At 34.8% G+C, this 21,259-nt stretch overlaps 3 protein-coding genes across 3 annotated transcripts in view; 1 reads left to right on the top strand and 2 right to left on the bottom strand.

The window, feature by feature from the left end:
• The window catches only part of LOC105672005 (deoxynucleoside kinase-like), a 159,057-nt gene that overhangs the window by 24,540 nt on the left and 113,258 nt on the right, over window positions 1-21,259 (top strand). Inside the window, exon 3 of the mRNA XM_012366655.2 lies at window positions 19,162-19,249. The gene's annotated coding sequence lies outside the window, so the exon portion shown is untranslated. The remainder of the gene's footprint in view (window positions 1-19,161; window positions 19,250-21,259) is intronic.
• LOC105671972 (luciferin 4-monooxygenase-like) lies at window positions 141-4,783 on the bottom strand. Its single transcript, XM_012366558.2, has 8 exons — window positions 4,206-4,783; window positions 3,993-4,118; window positions 3,481-3,688; window positions 2,754-3,238; window positions 1,952-2,129; window positions 1,538-1,759; window positions 1,125-1,354; window positions 141-780 (listed from the first exon to the last, which is right to left on the bottom strand). The coding sequence occupies exons 1-8, from the start codon at window positions 4,230-4,232 to the stop codon at window positions 601-603; spliced, it is 1,656 nt and encodes a 551-aa protein (XP_012221981.2). The 5' UTR covers window positions 4,233-4,783; the 3' UTR covers window positions 141-600.
• Window positions 11,413-15,481, bottom strand: LOC105672001 (luciferin 4-monooxygenase-like). Its single transcript, XM_012366651.2, has 8 exons — window positions 15,322-15,481; window positions 15,020-15,148; window positions 14,680-14,887; window positions 13,854-14,341; window positions 13,093-13,270; window positions 12,691-12,912; window positions 12,263-12,492; window positions 11,413-11,744 (listed from the first exon to the last, which is right to left on the bottom strand). The coding sequence occupies exons 1-8, from the start codon at window positions 15,334-15,336 to the stop codon at window positions 11,577-11,579; spliced, it is 1,638 nt and encodes a 545-aa protein (XP_012222074.1). The 5' UTR covers window positions 15,337-15,481; the 3' UTR covers window positions 11,413-11,576.

The following is a 21,259-nucleotide window of genomic DNA, read 5'->3' as shown; positions in this document are numbered from 1 at the left end:
CTATATCAGCATTTTCCCACTTAAAAATATGATTAAAATTATGATGATAACGAATATAATAAATATCAGATAAAAGACAAGTAATTGTACTAAAATGACTTGCATACGTCTTTATCGATAGTTCAACAAAGATAATTCTCTGATGATAACTGAAAACGCTAATGACTTCGAACAATCACAAATAACTAGCATAATGATAGTTTATATATATGTATATATAACACAATTAGTCAAAGTTCTGCTTGAAATGTGTTGATTTTGAACACAAAAAATTATAAATATTCCCTAATATTTCTCTATCATTACAGATTAGCAATTAAAATTTATGATTCTGCAAACTTAACATAAAAATTTATTTACTTAATGTAAGCTATTAGATGTATTAACGCAATCTTCAACATACTAAACAGTTTTCTCCAAAAACATGTAACAAATAAAAAATTTATTGTAGAAATTTACATGATATATTTGTCGATGATAATTCTTTGCATTTCGTAAACATGTTTTTATTATCGACAAATACGGTTTTATCGCGTTCAAATTCAGTTTATCACGACACAACACTGTATCTTATCACGACTGTTTCTTAACTTATATCACTTAAGGTATAATATTTTTTTTGAAAGATGCATAATGTTTTGCTAATATTTTTAATTTTTTTTTGTCAATTTTTCCAGTACTAACACACGGTAGTTCATCCATAAATTTGATGCCCCCTATAAGTTCGCAGTACCAGGGTAGATTCTTTTTCACTAAATTATGCAATTCTGCCTCTGTTACCTAAACAAATAAATTTTTGTACTTTGCTGATTTTATGTTGTCTAGATATTTCAAACAATGACATTAGAATGTGAACAATTGTTTATAAACAATATTTAAAATAAAATTTTTATTCAAGTTTGCTCGATGAAAGATGAAAGATTTCAATTATAAGTAACATTATTGAATTGCACTTATTATTTTCATGTTTATCTGTTATTTTCATATTACTGTAATTTAAAAGCAATTTTCTCGAGAGAAACGGTTTTCATATTATATTCTCTAAAAAATATGACTATATCTTATGAAAGAAAAGTTAATATATAATTGAATTGGATATTTTATAATATTGTGCGATAGTGTACCTCTTTTCCGGCTACTTTCTGAATAAATGCCATCGAGTGTTCTTCATCCGTTTCATGTGGCACAGAAATCACTGCAGCTTTTAGGACTGAAGGATGAAGCTTGAGTACTCCCTCTATTTCTGTTGGTGACAATTTGATGCTTATGTAGTTAATGAAATCCGAAATTCTACTGACGTAGTAAATCTCACCCTCTTCATCATAGAATACTATATCTTTTGTGTGCAACCATCCTGTATACATATATTTGCAATATTATGAATATAATAGATAAAAATATTTAAGAGTTTTTATAGTTAAAGTTACAGCAATTTCATTGTAATTTCAAATGTAATTTTTGCATATAATATTAAATAAAAAGTAACTAAAATATTAAGATATGACATCTTATTTTAGTTAGTAATTAAAATATTAACCATCCAAATCGATGGCTTCTTTAGTTTCTTCTGGATTTTTGTGATATCCATTCATCACAAATTCCGACTTTATACAAAGTTCGCCCTTCTTATTGGCCCCTAAAACTTCACCAGTTTTTTCATCTATCACTTTTAACCGTATTCCCTTAGTCACAAAGCCACAGGAACCTGGCTTGCTATTTTTCGTTTGGCTCACACATAATCCACCAGCATCTGTCAGTCCTGATAAAATATTTTAAGATAGACAAATTTTTTCAGAGAAAATAAATTTTTCCATACAAAATTATATTCTCATATAACGATAGAAATATCTGTCTACTTATAATGTTTGATCGATGATTTTCACATTATTTTGATATCATATTTTATCATATAGAATGAATTTCAGTGATTTATCTGTTCGATTCATCTTACCGTAACATTGTAATATTTGAGTGTGTGGTATAATTTTCGCGAGAGCTTCGTGCAATTCCTTTGTAAAAGGCGCACCACTGATGACGAGCTTTTTGAGAGACGGCACAGGATATTTTTGCAAAGTATTATACTTCAGGAAACGCAATGGAATGCCATCTGCACTTCCAAACCATGTCACCTAAAAATATAATTACAAAATTACTGTTATAAAAAGTATTTTTTTATTATTATACAAAATAAGAAAGTATAATTTCTTTTTTAGATTTTCTTTATTTAATAATAATGATAACAAAAGAAAAAATTTTAAGTTAAATACTTTGAAATTAGAGATAACTGAAAGAATAAGATTTTTTGAGAATATTAAGCTTTATGAATTAAAGGAAATTACAAAAAGTATTAATATTAGAAAGAAGATAACATGTAAATTTTCTAAAATAATGATGTAAGGAATAAAATAAAACATTGCGAGAAGAATGAAATCTCTCTCTCTCTCTCTCTCTCTCAATAATTGAAAGAAACTGTTTAATATAAAACAAAGAGTTTTAATTAGAATTTTAATTGACAATGTTCTGGCTAATAAAAAAAAACAATCAGAAATTTTACACAGTTTTACTGTGTACATGCATTAAAAAAAAAGAAAATGAATAGAATTTTTAATGAGTGCACATTTCAAAATCTAGAAGTGTTTAGAAATTTAAAATTTATTGCGTAATAAAAATCATTTAAGTCATTATTTCAAACAATACTTACTTCAGACAATTATTGTTATTCTTTTAGCTACTAAACTCACTATTACACTCACCCCGTATTTTTGAATAATCTTGCATATTTCGACTTCATTGATAATATCCGGTATAATGACCTTTTTTGAATTCGAGATAATAACTTCGATCATTAAGGTCAATCCATAATGCCATCGTATTGTTGGCATCCATAACGACACTTCGTTGATTAAGTGAACCTCCTCGATGGGAGTAATACTATTGTACAGAGATGCGTATGATAGCTCAGTTCCTTTTGGCATACCGGTCGTACCGGAAGAGCTACAGATCATTGCTAAATCGCAAGGATTTTCAACTTCGGTGCAGTAGAATTCGTTAATCTCCGAGGAGATGACTTGTTCCTCAAGAATATCCGTTAGAGATATGAATCCTGGCATATTGCCGATAACTACAACTTTTATTTCAAGATTTTCTTCCTTTACGGCGTTCATTAGGTTCTTAACGGACGCTGCGTTTACGAAGATTATCTTTAGAGACATCAGCGATAGACAATACTGTGCAGACACTGAAAAAATTAAAAAAAAAAAAATATATATATATATATATATATATATATATATATATATATATATATATTTAGTATTTAAATTTAAATTTAAATTTAAATTATTTAATATATATTGTGTGATATTATTTCTGCTAATTATTTTTTAGAAATTTAGTTAACAGTTATATTTATTATTTAAGATTTTATTCAGCGAGCTGATAAAATGTAAATATACAATATTTATGTCAAGAATGACGTACTTTTTGTTACATTGTGGTCCCATGGACAGATTACCGCAGCAACGTACAAACATGCGAATACTGGCGCGTATGTGTCCAAGTGATTGTCAGTCCATATCCCAACTTTATCACCTTTTTGAATTCCATGCTTTTTTAACCACAAAGCGCACTTGACGCTTCGTTCTGCCATTTCCGCATAAGTGGTCTCTTTTCCCGAAACAGCCTCCACCTAAACATTTTATGAAATTTTGCATAAAATGTATATTTATTCGTGTAATTTATTTAAAATTGCATTATTTGAAAAATTATTCTTTTTTTTTCAGTTTTTTAAGTACTCAAGAATTGTCGATCGAATCTGTATAAACAGTATTGCCAGTCGCTGAATGCGAGAAACTCTAGAAAGTCTGTACTTTTTCATTTATCATCTGGTTGTCACTTCTAAGTTCATTTAGTTTTGTCAAGCGCAAAGCTAATTGGAGCTTACAGAGCTACGCTAGTGCCTGATCAATCATAAGATTTTCATGCGACAGTACCTGTCCGATGAAATCCGGTTTACTCCTCAACCTATCGAGAACTAGTTTTCCGACGTTCTTGCATCCCGGATGAGTTACCTCCGCGCCAATCAATATATTATCCTCGATTCTGAACGAGGGCGTGCACTGTGAAAAAGCGGAGATACACAGCACGACAATAATTTCACTGACACAAATGTTATTTCGTCGAGTCTATCAATAACACGTTCTTACCTGATTGTCTACATTCTCTTCGCTCATCGTCGTATTTGTAAAAGTCTCTGAGGGGCGTCGGCGATCGTGCAATATTAATGTATATGTCAGTTTATCAGCTTTTATATATACCAGGCTTTTATCAACATCCCACTACCATTTAACGAGTAATTAACCGAGTTTTCAGTTGATCAGAGGACAAATTTAATTAAAATGTTTGTAAATAGTATTCAACGTGGTTTGACAAGTTGAAAGAGTACCAATTTTTCAAAGACAGCTTCAGAGATAAACTGATAAAGAGATTCATATTTATTTAGCGCGCATATTTAAGGTATCTAAAATACCTTCTCAAGTGTTTAGTAATGATGTACATGTGTAAGATAACAAATTTACAAACCATGTTTATTAGAAAGGTTTGCTTTCCAAATTGCAAAAATGCAAAAAAAATTAAATTATAACTAGAGATAATTAACACAAAATTGTTAGTTGTGACGATAAAAATTATATAAGTAAGTAAAAGAAAATATGAAAAATAGTTTAATTAACAGATTTTATCTAAATATTCTTTCTCCACTTCTATATATTCAAGAATTTCTGCATTTGATACACACATACACACACATTTACTTTGAGTAAGCTAAATTAAATAAATCATATTAATGTCTATTATCTTTTACAAATATTAAGTTTCGAAACGCGTGTGTTCTCGCCAGTGATATGATCGCGCTGCATTATTCGAGAATCTTTATAATATATTTATAATGTCGAAAGAGCTTCTGCTCGACGATTTGCAAAATGCCGGGCGATAAAAATACGCTTACCAAAACGGGGTTACATTTGGGCGCTACTGTATGCATCGCGCCGATTCGACGCCACAGTAATTTATCGCAGCCGCGCGCAACGGTGAAATTTTTCCGCTACATTCGCAAACTACTACTGTTCGCCTGACAACATTGACAAATGTCGTTTCGGATGCTTCGCAGCGACGAACCGCTCGAATGTCCATTCTCGAGTGACATTCCGCCCGACGCACGTAAAATTTGAACGCCAAATCTGCGCGATTTGCTGCTCTAATGCTAGATAATTATTGTGTCTATCTGCGAGGCCGAAACATGTTCTAAAAAAACAATACTCCAATAAATTGATTAAAAGAATTAGATAACAATAAAGTAGCTTTATCTGTATTTAATATACCGGTAATTGATGGGTTAATAAAGTTTGATCTATTGATCCCACGGGATCACGGAAAAGTTATCTTTCACGAAAAAAGTTTTGCGAGAGATATTCTTACAAAAATTTGTAATAAGATCAAGTACATATACATAATGAATAATAAATCAAGTTTATAAACTTGATTTATTTCAAATCATTATATTAATATGTTTTGTATAGAAACTTTCTATGATATAGGTTATATTTTACATTAAAATTTAATTTCATGTAGGATTTTATCAATATGCTTATGGAAATGTCTATCAAGATTCAATTGGCAATATTTCAAATCGCTTTTATTTGCAGCTTATCTATTTATATTTCTTGTTCTTATCGGTTGTCTTGAATCTTATCGGTTGTCTTAAATCTTATCGGTTTCTGGATATTTATTGATTGATTATCTCGATAGAGTGTAAATTCTCTCGCAACATTTGCAAAAATAAATAACAATGACGAAATGTTAAATGTTAACATTAGCTACAAGTAGCACATTAGCACAATCCTCGATATTGCATTAATTCTTGTTGATTAAAATAACAAAAAAATAATTTTTTAAATTATATATTATATAAATTCTTATTCTTATTTTGAAAATTATAATATGTCATACATTTGATACATAGAATACAAATATAACTTTGACATATTAATATTTTTAACTATTTATTTAGAACAGTTTATTTTTAAACGAAGCGCGTATTCTCCCATCTTATTCATCCCGCATCTTATCGTTCGTACCGCTTTCTCGGCTGTCGGGAGAAGAGAGCCGCGCAACACGTATTCACGATAGTTATGCCGGTGAATTTCCAGCGAGATTATAAGGAGGGTTGGTTTCACGAGAGAAGCTCTCATTCGAATGGACGTGACCCCTTCTCGACGGCAACGCCGTGAAATTTCATATTTCTCGCACTCGTGACCGCATACTCATTTCTTCCTCTCTTCCTTCTGCGGCTTCTTATTCTTGCTTCGCAATTGTCACGTTCTTTTCTTTTTCCTCCGAGCGATTTTTTCAATGAGAAGCAAGCGGTTAATTTTAGACCGAATATCATTCGTATTTGCCGTTGCACACATCAGTTTCGACTACGCAGCTGAAATAACCCCGTTATACGCACTAAAAAACGTGTGTCGCAAAATTAACTGACGGCATTAAAACGGGACAAAAACATATTGCGTTCCGTTGAAATTTCACGGATAATAGCTTTGTCATTCGGAACGCATTGCGCCATTTTTTAAATAACCTCGACGTGGTTTATGTTGCATTCTAGTGTTTCGCAATTTTATTAATTTTATTTTTAAAGCTTCTTTAATTTTAAATGTACTTTATTTTGATAATAGCGTAATTTAAAACTTAATTATATCGTATCTAAAGATTTAATTTAAATAACTGCTCCAGCATTAGAATATTTTATATAAAAGAAAGTCAATGTTCGTGAACCTAGCATATCATTTTCCAGCAGATCAAAAATAAAAGAGAGTTCTTGTCGCATGCAGTCGAGTTCTATAGTTCCTTATAGTTTTTAGTAATAGTTCTAGTGATTTTATCCAAAAAAACACCAATCGAAAAAATGATCTGCTAACTTCCCGTAGCAGATCATTTTCTAGCAGATCAAAAATAAAAGAGAGTTCTTGTCGCATGCAGTCGAGTTCTATAGTTCCTGATAGTTTTTAATGATAGTTCTGGTGATTTTATAAAAAAAAACACCGATCGAAAAAAATGATCTGCTACGGAAAGTTAGCAGATAAAAAATAGAGGACACTGAACATATATGTGATATGCTGGCCGTATATTGATAGTTCTGTTGACAATTAAAGAGTTTTCGTGTAGTTCTGAGCCAGTACATTGCTTTTCCAAAGAGTTCTGACGACTAAAATAATTAGAAAATTTTTTAACAATTATTTTACCCGAAAAACACGCATTTTTGTATATATATGTGATATGCTGGCCGCATATTGATAGTTCTGCTAAAAATTAGACAGTTCTCTTCTAGTTCTGGGCGAGTACATTGCTTTTCCAAAAAGTTCTGACGACTAAAATAATTAGAAAATTTTTTAAACAATTATTTTACCCGAAAAACACGCATTTTTGAGTATATGTGTGATATGCTGGCCGTATATTGATAGTTCTGTTAATAATTAAAGAGTTTTCGTGTAGTTCTGGGCGAGTACATTGCTTTTTCAAAGAGTTCTGACGACTAAAATAATTAGAAAATTTTTTAAACAATTATTTTACCCGAAAAACACGCATTTTTGAGTATATGTGTGATATGCTGGCCGTATATTGATAGTTCTGTTAATAATTAAAGAGTTTTCGTGTAGTTCTGGGCAAGTACATTGCTTTTCCAAAGAGTTCTGACGACTAAAATAATTAGAAAATTTTTTAAACAATTAATTTACCCGAAAAACGCGCATTTTTGAGCATATGTGTGATATGCTGGCCGCATATTGATAGTTCTGCTAAAAATTAGACAGTTCTCTTCTAGTTCTGGGCGAGTACATTGCTTTTCCAAAGAGTTCTGACAACTAAAATAATTAGAAAATTTTTGAAACAATTAATTTACCCGAAAAACGCGCATTTTTTAGCATATGTGTGATATGCTGGCCGCATATTGATAGTTTTGCTAAAAATTAGACAGTTCTCTTCTAGTTCTGGGCGAGTACATTGCTTTTCCAAAGAGTTCTGACGACTAAAATAATTAGAAAATTTTTTAAACAATTAATTTACCCGAAAAACACGCATTTTTGAGCATATGTGTGATATGCTGGCCGTATATTGATAGTTCTGTTAATAATTAAAGAGTTTTCGTGTAGTTCTAAGAACTAGAAGAGAACTGTCTAATTTTTAGCAGAACTATCAATATGCGGCCAGCATATCACACATATGCTCAAAAATGCGCGTTTTTCGGGTAAATTAATTGTTTCAAAAATTTTCTAATTATTTTAGTCGTCGGAACTCTTTGGAAAAGCAATGTACTTGCCCAGAACTGCACGAAAACTCTTTAATTATTAACAGAACTATCAATATACAGCCAGCATATCACACATATACTCAAAAATGCGTGTTTTTCGGGTAAAATAATTGTTTAAAAAATTTTCTAATTATTTTAGTCGTCAGAACTCTTTGGAAAAGCAATGTACTTGTCCAGAACTACACGAAAACTCTTTAATTATTAACAGAACTATCAATATACGGCCAGCATATCACACATATACTCAAAAATGCGTGTTTTTCGGGTAAAATAATTGTTTAAAAAATTTTCTAATTATTTTAGTCGTCAGAACTCTTTGAAAAAGCAATGTACTCGCCCAGAACTACACGAAAACTCTTTAATTATTAACAGAACTATCAATATACGGCCAGCATATCACACATATACTCAAAAATGCGTGTTTTTCGGGTAAAATAATTGTTTAAAAAATTTTCTAATTATTTTAGTCGTCAGAACTTTTTGGAAAAGCAATGTACTCGCCCAGAACTAGAAGAGAACTGTCTAATTTTTAGCAGAACTATCAATATGCGGCCAGCATATCACATATATGTACAAAAATGCGTGTTTTTCGGGTAAAATAATTGTTAAAAAATTTTCTAATTATTTTAGTCGTCAGAACTCTTTGGAAAAGCAATGTACTGGCTTAGAACTACACGAAAACTTTTTAATTATCAACAGAACTATCAATATACGGCCAGCATATCACATATATGTTCAGTGTCCTCTATTTTTTATCTGCTAACTTTCCGTAGCAGATCATTTTTTTCGATCGGTGTTTTTTTTTATAAAATCACCAGAACTATCATTAAAAACTATCAGGAACTATAGAACTCGACTGCATGCGACAAGAACTCTCTTTTATTTTTGATCTGCTAGAAAATGATCTGCTACGGGAAGTTAGCAGATCATTTTTTCGATTGGTGTTTTTTTGGATAAAATCACCAGAACTATTAGTAAAAACTGTAAGGAACTATAGAACTCGACTGCATGCGACAAGAACTCTCTTTTATTTTTGATCTGCTGGAAAATGATATGCTAGGTTCACGAACATAGAAAGTCAATTGTAAATATAGTTTTATAAATAATTAATAATAATAATTAATAGCTGTTGTATGATTATCGCATTCATAGATACGCCTCAAACTGTTTTTTATCAATTTTTGTGTGTGTGTGTGATACTGTTACTTTTGTTAACAATATCTCGATGAATTTAATGTTCTTGCAAAATCTGCTAAAGTCCTCCCGATTTCCCTGTGTCGGCTCCATCAATTCTTCGGCCGTCACCTGCAAAAGATAAATTTATCTTAAAGAAGACCGACCGTAACGTGATTTCTTTACGAGTAGAACGTTCTTTCTGCAACCAAAGTCCGTAACTGTTTCACTCTTAATCACGGGCAACCGTACGATGCGAAGCTTATTTTACGGCTGTTTTAGTTCTGCGCAAGAGCCGCAATAACTTAATTAAATCCGACTTACTTAATCCGGCTGCCGCTAAACCACTTTGATTTTAAAATAGCACGATTGCGCGAAAAACGACATTATCTCGGTGCGCTTCTTTTCAAGTTTTACGCACATCTTTGCAAACAGTTGAATCTCGAGCGGAGATAGAAAGAGTGAGAAAGGGAAAATGAGAAGGGAAAAAGGAAAGAAGGATGGAGAAAGGGAGAGAAAGAAAGGAAACGCGGGCTAAATATGCTATAGAGCAAATATTAAAAGTTCACGGCAGTTTTTACGCCCTACGTTTAAAGGCGATTACGGAAGTATAATCGCAGCAACCGTCCTTTCATGTTCTTCGCGCACATTTTTCTCTCGAGTATTTTCGAGGCGAAAGTTTGACGTGCTGACGTATGTGTACGATCACCGCATCAAAGTGAAGTATTGATGCACGGTATCGACATCAACCAAGTGTTTTTCTCTGTCCGAGTAAAATTTTTGAAAATTGCATTTCAACACGGGGAAATTATTTAGCAGCATGTTTGATTTGATTATCGATATAATATGTTCAAATAATTCGCGACAAAAGTGTTTAGGTAATTGAAGTTCAATTGCGTCCCATTTGTTCCGACGATACACGTTGCAACGATAATCGACATTAACTATGCAAATGCGCAAATGGACGATGGAGAACTTTAACACAGGTGTACATCAGCTATTCGCATCGGTAAATACATAAAATGCGATGACAGGTATAATTCATCGGCTTTTGAATCGCCTCACGTCCGTTATTATCTACGTGTTCTAAGTGCTTGTTAATACAGTCGAATATATATCATATTATGCTGTTAAATTGCATTCTCGTCAAACGGGAAATACGCTCTCTTTTATCTCTCTTTTTCCTTTCTTTTCCTCACATGGGAAGTAATCGGGACAGACGTATTTTACGGTATTGCACGGAGCTCCTCTTGCTCCGCTTGAGTTTTTCTTTTTGATGCATATACCGAGCTACGTCGCAATACTCAGACTGTACGTAATAGGGACGACATAACGCGAATGTCCTGCGACGGAAAAATCCGCTCCCAACAATGACAAGCGAAATAGACGAACAAGACATTCGAGAAATCTCCTGGGGTTTCCTTTTAATGTTTTGACGAAGGTTTCCGTTACTTCGAACTGTAAGATCGTACCGATATTTTGTGTCGTGATATTTTCTACACAACTTATGTGTTCATTTGTGTCTCGCGGTAACTAGAGATCAGAGGCAACATAAGGTAAATGTTAGAGAATAAATGTTTTTAAAATAAATTTTATAAAGATAATTTCTTCTTCTCGTTATTTGTCGATAGAATTTTATACGCATGCGGTGAAATTAATGTATAATTTCACAACAATTCGTTTATTTCTATGGAAACTGTTTATCCGCTTTAACGGTATGGCATTAATTGGTTTATCATGAATATGTAATGATATGTATCTCTTAATGTATCATGTGACGTTATCGTAATATCGTATTTCATTGATTATTGCATAAACAAATACACATGAACCACAATTATGCGATAAAATAGAATTGCTATAAATATCGTAAAGGATAAATTTATAACACTGTTAGATATTAATTTATTAAAAACAAAAGATTATTATGACATAAGTAGAAAATTATTAGAAATATTGGAAACTCATTTTTAAATCTGAAAATATTCAATTCTAAAACAATGAAACAGTGACTTGAATGTAATCGCCGATATTTTTGCTATCATTCCAATTCGCCATATAATTTCTTAGCGATCTGTTTGAGCTCCTTCTTAGCGATCTTCCCCGTGGCCGTGCGAGGAAGTCTTTGCATGAATTTAACTCCCGCATGCAACCTACAGTACCACGGCATGTTCTGCTCCACCAAGTTGGTTATGTCGAGCTCCGTCATCTGAAATTTACGTGAGAAATTGTGATGTAACGTATGTAGGGCAAGACGGTGAAATTGGGGGCTTGCAGTAAATTGAAGCTGCGCACGCAAAAACAGACCAATTCTCTTTTTGGTAAAAGTGAATGAACGCGAAGGATTTATGTAGGCCAACCTTCTCTTCGGAGATAAATCAAGCAACGAAGTACATGAATTAGGTGCTTTGAGTATCGCGCAAAATGTAAGAAGTTTTTGCAGATTTGGCGGAAAATAAGTTTTTCAAAGAAATGTCGGTGTAATTAATAAATGTTAAACATTCTATTATTTTTGGAAAATAATATTTTTCTTGCTATTTTCTTAAAAGTGTAACAGTGTAGAGATTAATTTAACTGAAATATAGATATAATTTCTAAAATTACTTTATAGGAGAAAAACAAAAAGTTCCGTAAAAGATTTCGCGCAATAATCTAAAGATTAAAAATATATCTGATATTGATATTCGAATTTACATTGTAAACTTAAAATTATTAGAACAATTATACCTCTTTGCCGGGTACTTTAGCAACAAAAGCCATAACGTGTTCCTCGTCGATATCATTCGGTACTCCCACCACGGCAATTTCGAGGACTGCGGGATGTTGTTGAATCAAAGCTTCGATTTCCGCGGGCGATATTTTGATGGCTCTATAATTAATAAATTCCGACAATCTGTCGACGAGGAAGATTTCACCGTCGTCGTCGTAGTAACCGAGATCGCCGGTATGTAACCATCCTAAAATTGATTGCAAATTCAAATTTTGCCATTTTTAATCATTTATATAAAAATACCTTAATTGAAAAATACCTTAATTGAAATAAAATTATTACATAGTATATAAGCAAGGTATGCTAGCTTTGAAACGTTGTATATTTTCGAATTAAAGTCCCTGGTCTAAACAATTCGACGACAGTCGAACTATTTCATGCTTACCGTCCGAATCGATAGCGTTCTTCGTGGCTTCAGGATTGTTGTAGTATCCATTCATCATGTACGACGATTTAGCCCATATTTCTCCGGTTTTGTTGGCCCCCAAGACCTTCCCCGTGTTAGAATCGACCACTTTCAGCCGTCCTGTTTCGCACACAAATCCACAGCTGCCTGGTTTACTGTATTTCGTCTGACGGGCGCATAATCCACCGTAATCCGTCATTCCTACGAGCAATTTGTGCAAATATCGTTACCGTTTTCCTTCGCGTCATGTACCCATCTTACGTACTTTAGATAAGAGCGCTATTTAACTTGTACTTATACGTGTATAATCAACACTTGAACGCGGTATTCATAAGATACGCGATAACGTCTTATTACAGCCTCGATAAGTCTGTAACTTACCGTAACTCAGTATGACACTTGTGTGCGGCAAAAGTTTCCTCAAAGTCTGCTGCAACTCCCCTCGGAAATGTGCGCCGCCAAACAAAAGGATTTCCAATGTTGGTAGTCGGTACTTGCTTAATACGGCAAACTTTACTAGCCGAATGGGGAAGCAGGAATCGCATCTGAACCAGGATACCTGAATGCAAAACGACGCCGTTAAACTCGAACGCTTCTGCGGTATTACCTGCACGCGGCAATAAATCACGCGGTGCAACTATCACGGTCGGCAGTGGATGCGCCTCGATTTGGATTTCGTGTTATCCTTTAGCAGATTCGTCGCGTGACATAAATTAACACAAATTAACGCGATCGTGCGGGCGTAATATCGCGTGAAATACTCCCCGTTGCAAGAATGTCTATAAATAGAAGTGATAACGCGAGCAGATGTTGCGTGTGAAGAGTGCATTAAATTGGATGATGTATATCGCCAAATATTACATTTTATCTTCGTCGCGTAAATTCTCAATTAATTTATTCGCGCGTCGCTGAAAAATACGCTTCATAAAGAATTTTAAATGATCGATCCGTGCTATTAAAATCGTTGCTATTAAAATCGCTCGCGAAAATTGCGCACACGTAATTGCCATTATTCATAAATACATTTGACGACTATTGATTAATTAATCGTTGTTATCAACGCTTTAAAGAGAAGATATTTCGATTCGCCATTAATGTCCAATTAGGCGATATGTATCCGCGATGTAAATGCAATTACTCGCCTTGTACTTCTCAATGAAGTAGCACAGCTCGTCGTCGTCATCGCAATCCGGGACTATAATCCTTTTCGAACAATCCAGGATAGCTTTAATGACGATGAACAGGCCGCAGTACCAACGCATGGAAGGCGTCCACATGGATACGTGTCCTCTGAGATCGTGGATTCGGACATGATTCATGTAATTAATCATGGATGCATGACTGATCTCAGTGCCTTTCGGAAGGCCGCTGGTGCCGGACGAGCAAACGATCGTGGCGACCTGATCCGGGCTCGTCAGCTCCGCGCATTCGAATTTGTCGATCGCCGCGGCGTCCCGGGACCGCAGGATGCTCGTCAGGGACGCGCTCTCGAATTCCGCCAATTCGCCGAATACCACTAGCCCAGTGTTTAGCTTGTCTTCCTTGATGACCTGCGCCAGGCATTTGACCGATTCGATGTTCACGAATACTATCTTCGGTTTCGTCAGTGAGAGGAAGTAACGCGCGGTCGCTAAAACCGCAAAAACAATCGTGAATAGTTCCCGCGCGCAAAAAATTCGCGGTGACGCCACTGTTTACGTTGTCATATCTGCGCGATAATAAACACGTTTGCATGACGTTTTGAATTCGCGGCAAAGATAAAAGCGAAGTCAGAATAATTCGTGACGGATTGATGAAAAAAACTGATTCGATAAAAAGGAGAAAGAAAAGAAAAAAAGAAAATGAGATGCTTTGCAGCGGCGTCGTTTTCGACGCGTGAAAATCAGATTTTTTTCGTCGACCGGTGGCTTAATGCTTGTCGCGAAAAAAGCGCGAACAAGCTGTAAAAGCGAGAGAAAAGTAACGTACTTGGGGAAAGTTCGTTGTCCCACGGGTTGCTAATGGCGCCGACGTAGAGTGCCGCCAGCAGCGGTACGTATGACTCCAAGTGATTGTGAGTGCAAATGCCGATTACGTCGCCCGGTTGAACGCCCTGCTCTCTCAACCATAGCGCACATTTCACGCTTTTCTCCGTCATTTCCGCGAAAGTGGTCTCTGTGCCCGTAACCGCCTCCACCTATATACGTACGTCGTAGGTTCACAATCGAACGAACGGGGATTAAGCGGCAAATTATGGCAAAATTTACGTTGAAGTCTATCCCACGGCGTCTCCATCGATACTTTTTCACGGGATAAACTGTCCACTTACCTGCGCAACGAACTTTGGGTTGCTTCGCAGCTTCTTTAACACTAATGTTCCGACATTCGTGCATTCCTTGCGAATCGATATTTCCTCGCCGATTAAAACATTGTTTTCTACTCTAAACGTGAGAGTATCCTATAAACACGTGTAACAAATTCAATGATACGACAATGATTATAAATTAAGAGTTTAAACGAATATAAAAATTTATTAAATTTAATACCAAAAAATATTAACGATTTGGACGTTTAATAACTCTTAATATTAATGTTATCTTTTTGATAATATCTTTATCTATCTTGATTTACCTTTAAATCATCCATTGTGGAATATGATAAAAACACTTGACACGTACTTTAAAAATTACAGGAATATATTGCATATATTTGAAAAATGATTCGCGAGAAATGTATTATACCGGCTGCACTGTGTCTTTGCGTATGATTGCGCTCTTCTGTTTATGAGTTATGATGATATATAGTTGTGATATACAGCACTTCAGGAAGATAGAGGGGATTTAAATTTTTCAATACTCGACTGTACTCGATTCTTTCTTCGTGATAATATTGTGTGCATAAATATTTTCTTGATAAAACAGATAATCTTCACTCTATAGACATTATCGAGGCGAGAATCTAAAAAGAGAGAATCATTAAGAAAAAATTCTCGTTTACAAAACTTTACAAAACAATGCTGTTGTAATGTCTATATTGAGGCAAGATAAATATTTGTTGTATGCAAAATTTACTATTAGATATGCACGTCATCCGCAAACATTGTTCTCTCTCTGTCGAATAATCTCGAATCTTTGAACAAATGTCGCGATTTAACTCCAATCGAACAAAGTGTTGCAAAAAGCACACATTTTTATATTTAAAAAATATCAAACTATATCAGTAATAATCAGTCGATTTATATACGAATAAACATCGAAGATATTACTTTACAATGATTACTTTGAAAGATTTTTAAAATAGAATGTAATAAAATTGTATGTTAAAGATTATGTATACTTAAAAGTAAGATTTCAAAATTTTTTCAAGGATGCTCTTATTTTTTAGAAACAAAATTTTTTAATCGCTTTAAAGTTACGTTTTATCTGTAATTAATTATAAATTCAATAAATACAGTTTTCTGCCATTTTTTTTCATTTTTCTCAATTATATGTCTCAGAGACGTATGACCATAAATTATGGTAGTGTAAGGTAAGGTAGTGTTTAACTATTGTTCATATTTGCAATTAACGGTGCATCAGTTTCTATTTCCTTTCATTCGGCAACTTGGCATAGTTTATCATCGCGCTGAGAGCGACGTTGGATGTCTAATTGGATAGCGCTGGTCGTCGGTTCCACTAAGTTCTAACCAATTTATGAATGCGGCAGCGTGACACGGGAGTGCACTATGCGGCCGCTGACTCAAGGTGGCAGGAATGTTCCTGTTTCTCGAACTTTCCTTTGGTATATCGACAATCTCAATGCCCTTCTCTTCATCCACTGTCCTGCTGTCAGTTCTCATTCATCTATCGCATTCGCGACGTTATCGTTAATCTTTAAACACTTTGTGTCACAAACACAATCTCGAGATTATTGCCGGGGATTTTGTACTTATATGTTTAAAGAGATATTCTATGTATATCAGATAAATACGTTATTTCGCAATGGAAATTTCCAAAATTGCTTAATATGCGTGTAAAAAGATATTCTTATTAATTAAATATTACTTTAACGGCTTGTTTCACGTATTAAATAGATAAACTTTTTATAGATCTTTGAAAATGGTAAACATAATGGATAACAGCTTTAGATTTTCGTACTTGAACGTTTATGAACGTTTAGTGAAAAATCGATTGATATAAATCGATTTATTTATCGATAGATAAAAGAAATCAAAGTCTTATATCATCGTCATGAGAATAGAAAAAGTTTAATAAATTGTTAAAAATTCTATACTTGCAATCATATAACGTTTCATCAAAACATGTCATAATTCGCGTTCAATTAAACTTGAGTTTTACTTGGTTGATCTCTGTCTTTTACTTTTCTCTTGTTGCTTTATTATATATTGCAGGAAATTTTTTAACGAATGAATTATATATTCTATGATATTATTATGTAATAATGGATAACATGACGTTTTTTACAAGTAATTCTTTCATAAAAATAAAATATTATTCAAAGTTTTATTAAAATAAAATAATGAATTGTGATTTTTTGGATGTTTTCAAACGGGAAATAAGTATAGTGTATTTGATATATTGTGATTGTGTGATATAATTCCTATTGTTTATGACAGGTAGTTATTGCATTGTAAATAAACACATTGCAATATGATCTCACAGGCGCAGTCATCGCGTCCATTTAATTATACAGATCCATTTCCTCTGCTGTTCCATTTATACATCGGAAAATTGTTCTAAAGATACACTATTCATCTATTTTGACGCAAAACAGCATATCTAAGTTATGCACGGTCTGTTCCGCCATTTTGCAACTCTAAAAAGAATATTATGTTAGTTAATTAATTACGTAACTAATTACTTTTGTCTGAAGGAGTGCAAATAATTGCAACACAATTAAATTACAATTTATTAATTCTTCGTTCTTTTTGTTATGAAATATAAAACGCTTTTGAGTATCAATGCCTCTCACGTTATAAAATACGAAACTGTTAATGCGATATCTGTACTGCAATTTTAACTTCAACTTTCTGAACACACAGAAACAATTTCACGAGTCAAGGTGTGTAACAGCCGAACGGACTGTCGCTTCTAATATATATCTGCGTAGCTTACATATTACACGATTCACCATAAGCGTGTATGGTGACTATGACGGAACAACATGGCATCCGACAATTTCCCGTAAGCATTACAAAACAGTCCTCACGGGAAGGGCAAGAGCTCGAATCCTTCAATATTGAGGTAGCAGATACAGAGAGCGACGCGAGCTTACTGTATTTACTGAAAACTCTGGTAGCGTTGATTTCGCTCCCACGAGCTTTGATGTGCCACGTAATTCAAACCGGCGAGGAGAAATTTAACGAGCGGCAAATAAGCTCTCGGGTACGCTTTCTTTCTCTCTCGCTCGCACGTTCCGTTTCGCACTTTGTAATACTCTCACTTTCTGAAAAACATTTAATTTTGTGTAATAATCGCTTGACTTGTGTCTATTATGTTTTTCTTCGTGTGCCAGAAATTATGATTGAAGGTTAATTTAAGTATTTCAAACATTTCAATTTAAAAATATGCATGTGTAAATGAAATATTTCTTCAATTTTTCCCTTTATAAATCGTATTTTAAATGATTTTTTCAAGTTTATCGATACGGTTTTCTTGGATATATAATTTATTTCTTATAGGTTCTATTTATTATTTGTTTTCCTTAGTTCAAAACATAAAAGAGGATAGTTTTTATGCTGAGATATTTTGTATATACACAACGTTTGTGTAGAGAAGAGAAGATTAATTATCGATTATATATGAACTAAAGACGGGATTCGTACATGAACATGACGGCGTGTCATGAAAGCTTCACGTCCATTGCTTGAACTTATCTTTTGAAGACAAGACTTGCTTTTGATCATCGTCAAGCGGCACAGGCGGCAAAGCGAACTATCGGCACGAGTCAGAGGTCAAATTGAATTCGAGTATTGGATGCAATATGTGGCTGTGACATGAAAGCAGCGAGAGAAAGGGACTCGCGAGGCACCGCCGTGTGTTTCCCGAAGAAGTTCTCGGGGGAAATCTAGGATTTCCCTTCGACCAGATGTGTTTCTGCGACCGATAGTTGACCTGCCTTAGGACTACAGCTTGCTGCCGACCGTGGAATTGCTTCCGCGCCCCGTTATCGATACGCCTCTGCTATCGATACGCTTACGCCGTCCTTAATTATGTCCGCTGCCTGTCCCGCGGCCATCGACGTTATCTCGTGTCCCTTCCAAAGGCCCCTGCGATGGGGTGGAATTCAATTCGGGGCCGTTAATCGTCGCGACACGCTTCGTTCGACACAGGCGTGTTCGAATGTTTACACGGCGACGCGACGCGCGCAACAACGACTAATTAGACGGCGGTATAATTAGGCTGCACTGTTAATTCGATAATTCATGTTTCTGAGAGTAGACGTTCTAACATCTAATTAACTTGTTCACAGGTTCTCTTTTGTCGATAGTCGGCGACAATGGCATCACTCGACGAGGATTGCAAATATAGGAGAAAAAGGAAGACGGTGGCTGATAACGGTAAGTAAACACGATTGTGACAAGATAATCATAATTTTAAGAAATATATAAGGTGATCTGCAGAACAATTTAAAGAATTGAAACATTTTCTATCTATTTTGGACAATGAGTATTTTGACTTTTTCTAAATTACTCTGTATATAACATTCCGGGTGTATAAAAGTAAAAGTGACATCAATATTGCGTAATTGTACATAATATTCAAATTAATCGTATAGTATTTTTAATCTGCAAAGAGGAAACATATACGTGTCGACTTGATTTAAAAGAAATAGAACGATCGGAAATAAAATTCTCCGCACCACTTCGCCCGGTTTATCGTCGTTCGTCGCTTGATCAAACGTCCCTTAAACCATCTCTTCGAATTCCATTCCGGCGGTTCAATCTGCTAAGTAACCGGATTTAACGTGCGTCCCGAACGTCCCAACTCGCGTCAGGAAGCTCGGAATTCCTGGATTCCTTTCCATTGTCAGAATTTGTTCACGAGACGACGTCGATGACATTTTTCGACCGCGTCACTTGCTCGGGCTATCTCGCGATCTCGTAATCCTATCTCCGGTCGTCATTAATTTCATCCGATCTTGTCTATAAAGCAGGGAATCCTCAATTTGCGGCTGACGGGTGAAATAATAGCGGGGTCGCTGGATATAGCCGGAGCGACGAGATTCCTTCGCCTCCATCAACTTAATGATATCGTGCCCGAAATATCACAGAGTCATCGATGCGACACAATAGCTAAATTGTGCACCACGATAACACTAACAGACGCGGTAAACTCGCTTCTTTATTACATCCCTCATTATGCTTCGTCTATCATTATTTCGAAATTATTAGTTTCACTTTTTAAGATGTAACGTTCTTATTAAGAGATTTAGAATATTAACGATGCTGACATAAATAGATCATTTTTTTTACATATTTTTAAAATTAATATACACTTATTTTCTACAAAATTCGTATAAATTTTTAATATTTTTGTCATCAATTTTTTTTATATAAACATTCTATTTAATTTGCTGCAATATATGTTAGACTAACATAGCATCCGCGAAGGTGAATCAATAAGGTCATTTTAGATTTTATTAGATGAGATTGTGCTTTGCACGTTTATGTGCAATAAATCGCGAATGATCATTTTCGAGCATATGTCAAACACCGTTGTCTCTGCTCCTTGCGTTCCGTTTCTCGAGTACGCCGCTGTTCCGGAACGATCGCTTTGCGGGACGAGTGGAAAAGGAAACGCTTAATTACGAGTGCCAATTAAAGGTCCGAGTCCCGCGTAGTGCCAACCGAACGAGGAGAGGGTAATTTCCCCGTGGGCGAGCAATCAGCCTTTCGCAAGCAGCTATAATTCGATCGTTTCCTTGATTACACGAGCGCCTCGTCTCGTTGAGTTCGCTTCGTTCTTCGCTCCTTTCGCGGCCGCGCTCGCGCTTTGTCGACCGACAGCAATGTCCTCGGACAGCATAAATCGAATTACAGTTTGCAATCGATACAACAGGAACTCAAGTCGGGAGATGGCTCGGATATACGAAAAGTTTTAGTGTAAGCCGCGCGCTTTTAGCTGCGAAAATCCAGTAAGGAAAATTTCGTTAATCCAAAATTGATTTTCTCGTATTTCTAATTATGTGTACAATTTTCTTATATTACAATATTGTATGGTGATGCGCACATTCGAAAATTTTTGCACATCGTCGAGATCTATTTGTTTTCACGAGGTCAAAATAATGTTATGAGAGATAATAAAATAGTCCCCTGATTTCTACAAGAATTAAGTAAGTAAATTAAATAATAAGAAATAATTGTTTTTCGAGCTTAATTAATTCGCTATACTTAATTCCATTCCGTCCAGCTCAATCTGAATAATTCGCAGTGCGCTAGGTGGCTCTCATCCGATTAACGTTATCACGAGCATCGTCGGCCGGATAAAGATGTTACGAGTTAGTTAACTGGGCCGATTTAATGACGGTCGCGGGGCAACTTTTCTAGTTCATCTGGCGCGGTGGATCC

Source organism: Linepithema humile, chromosome 1 (assembly GCF_040581485.1).
Source record: "Linepithema humile isolate Giens D197 chromosome 1, Lhum_UNIL_v1.0, whole genome shotgun sequence".
NCBI lineage: Eukaryota > Metazoa > Arthropoda > Insecta > Hymenoptera > Formicidae > Linepithema > Linepithema humile.
Note: the sequence above shows the minus strand (reverse complement) of the source record. Positions and strands in the feature narration are given on the sequence as shown.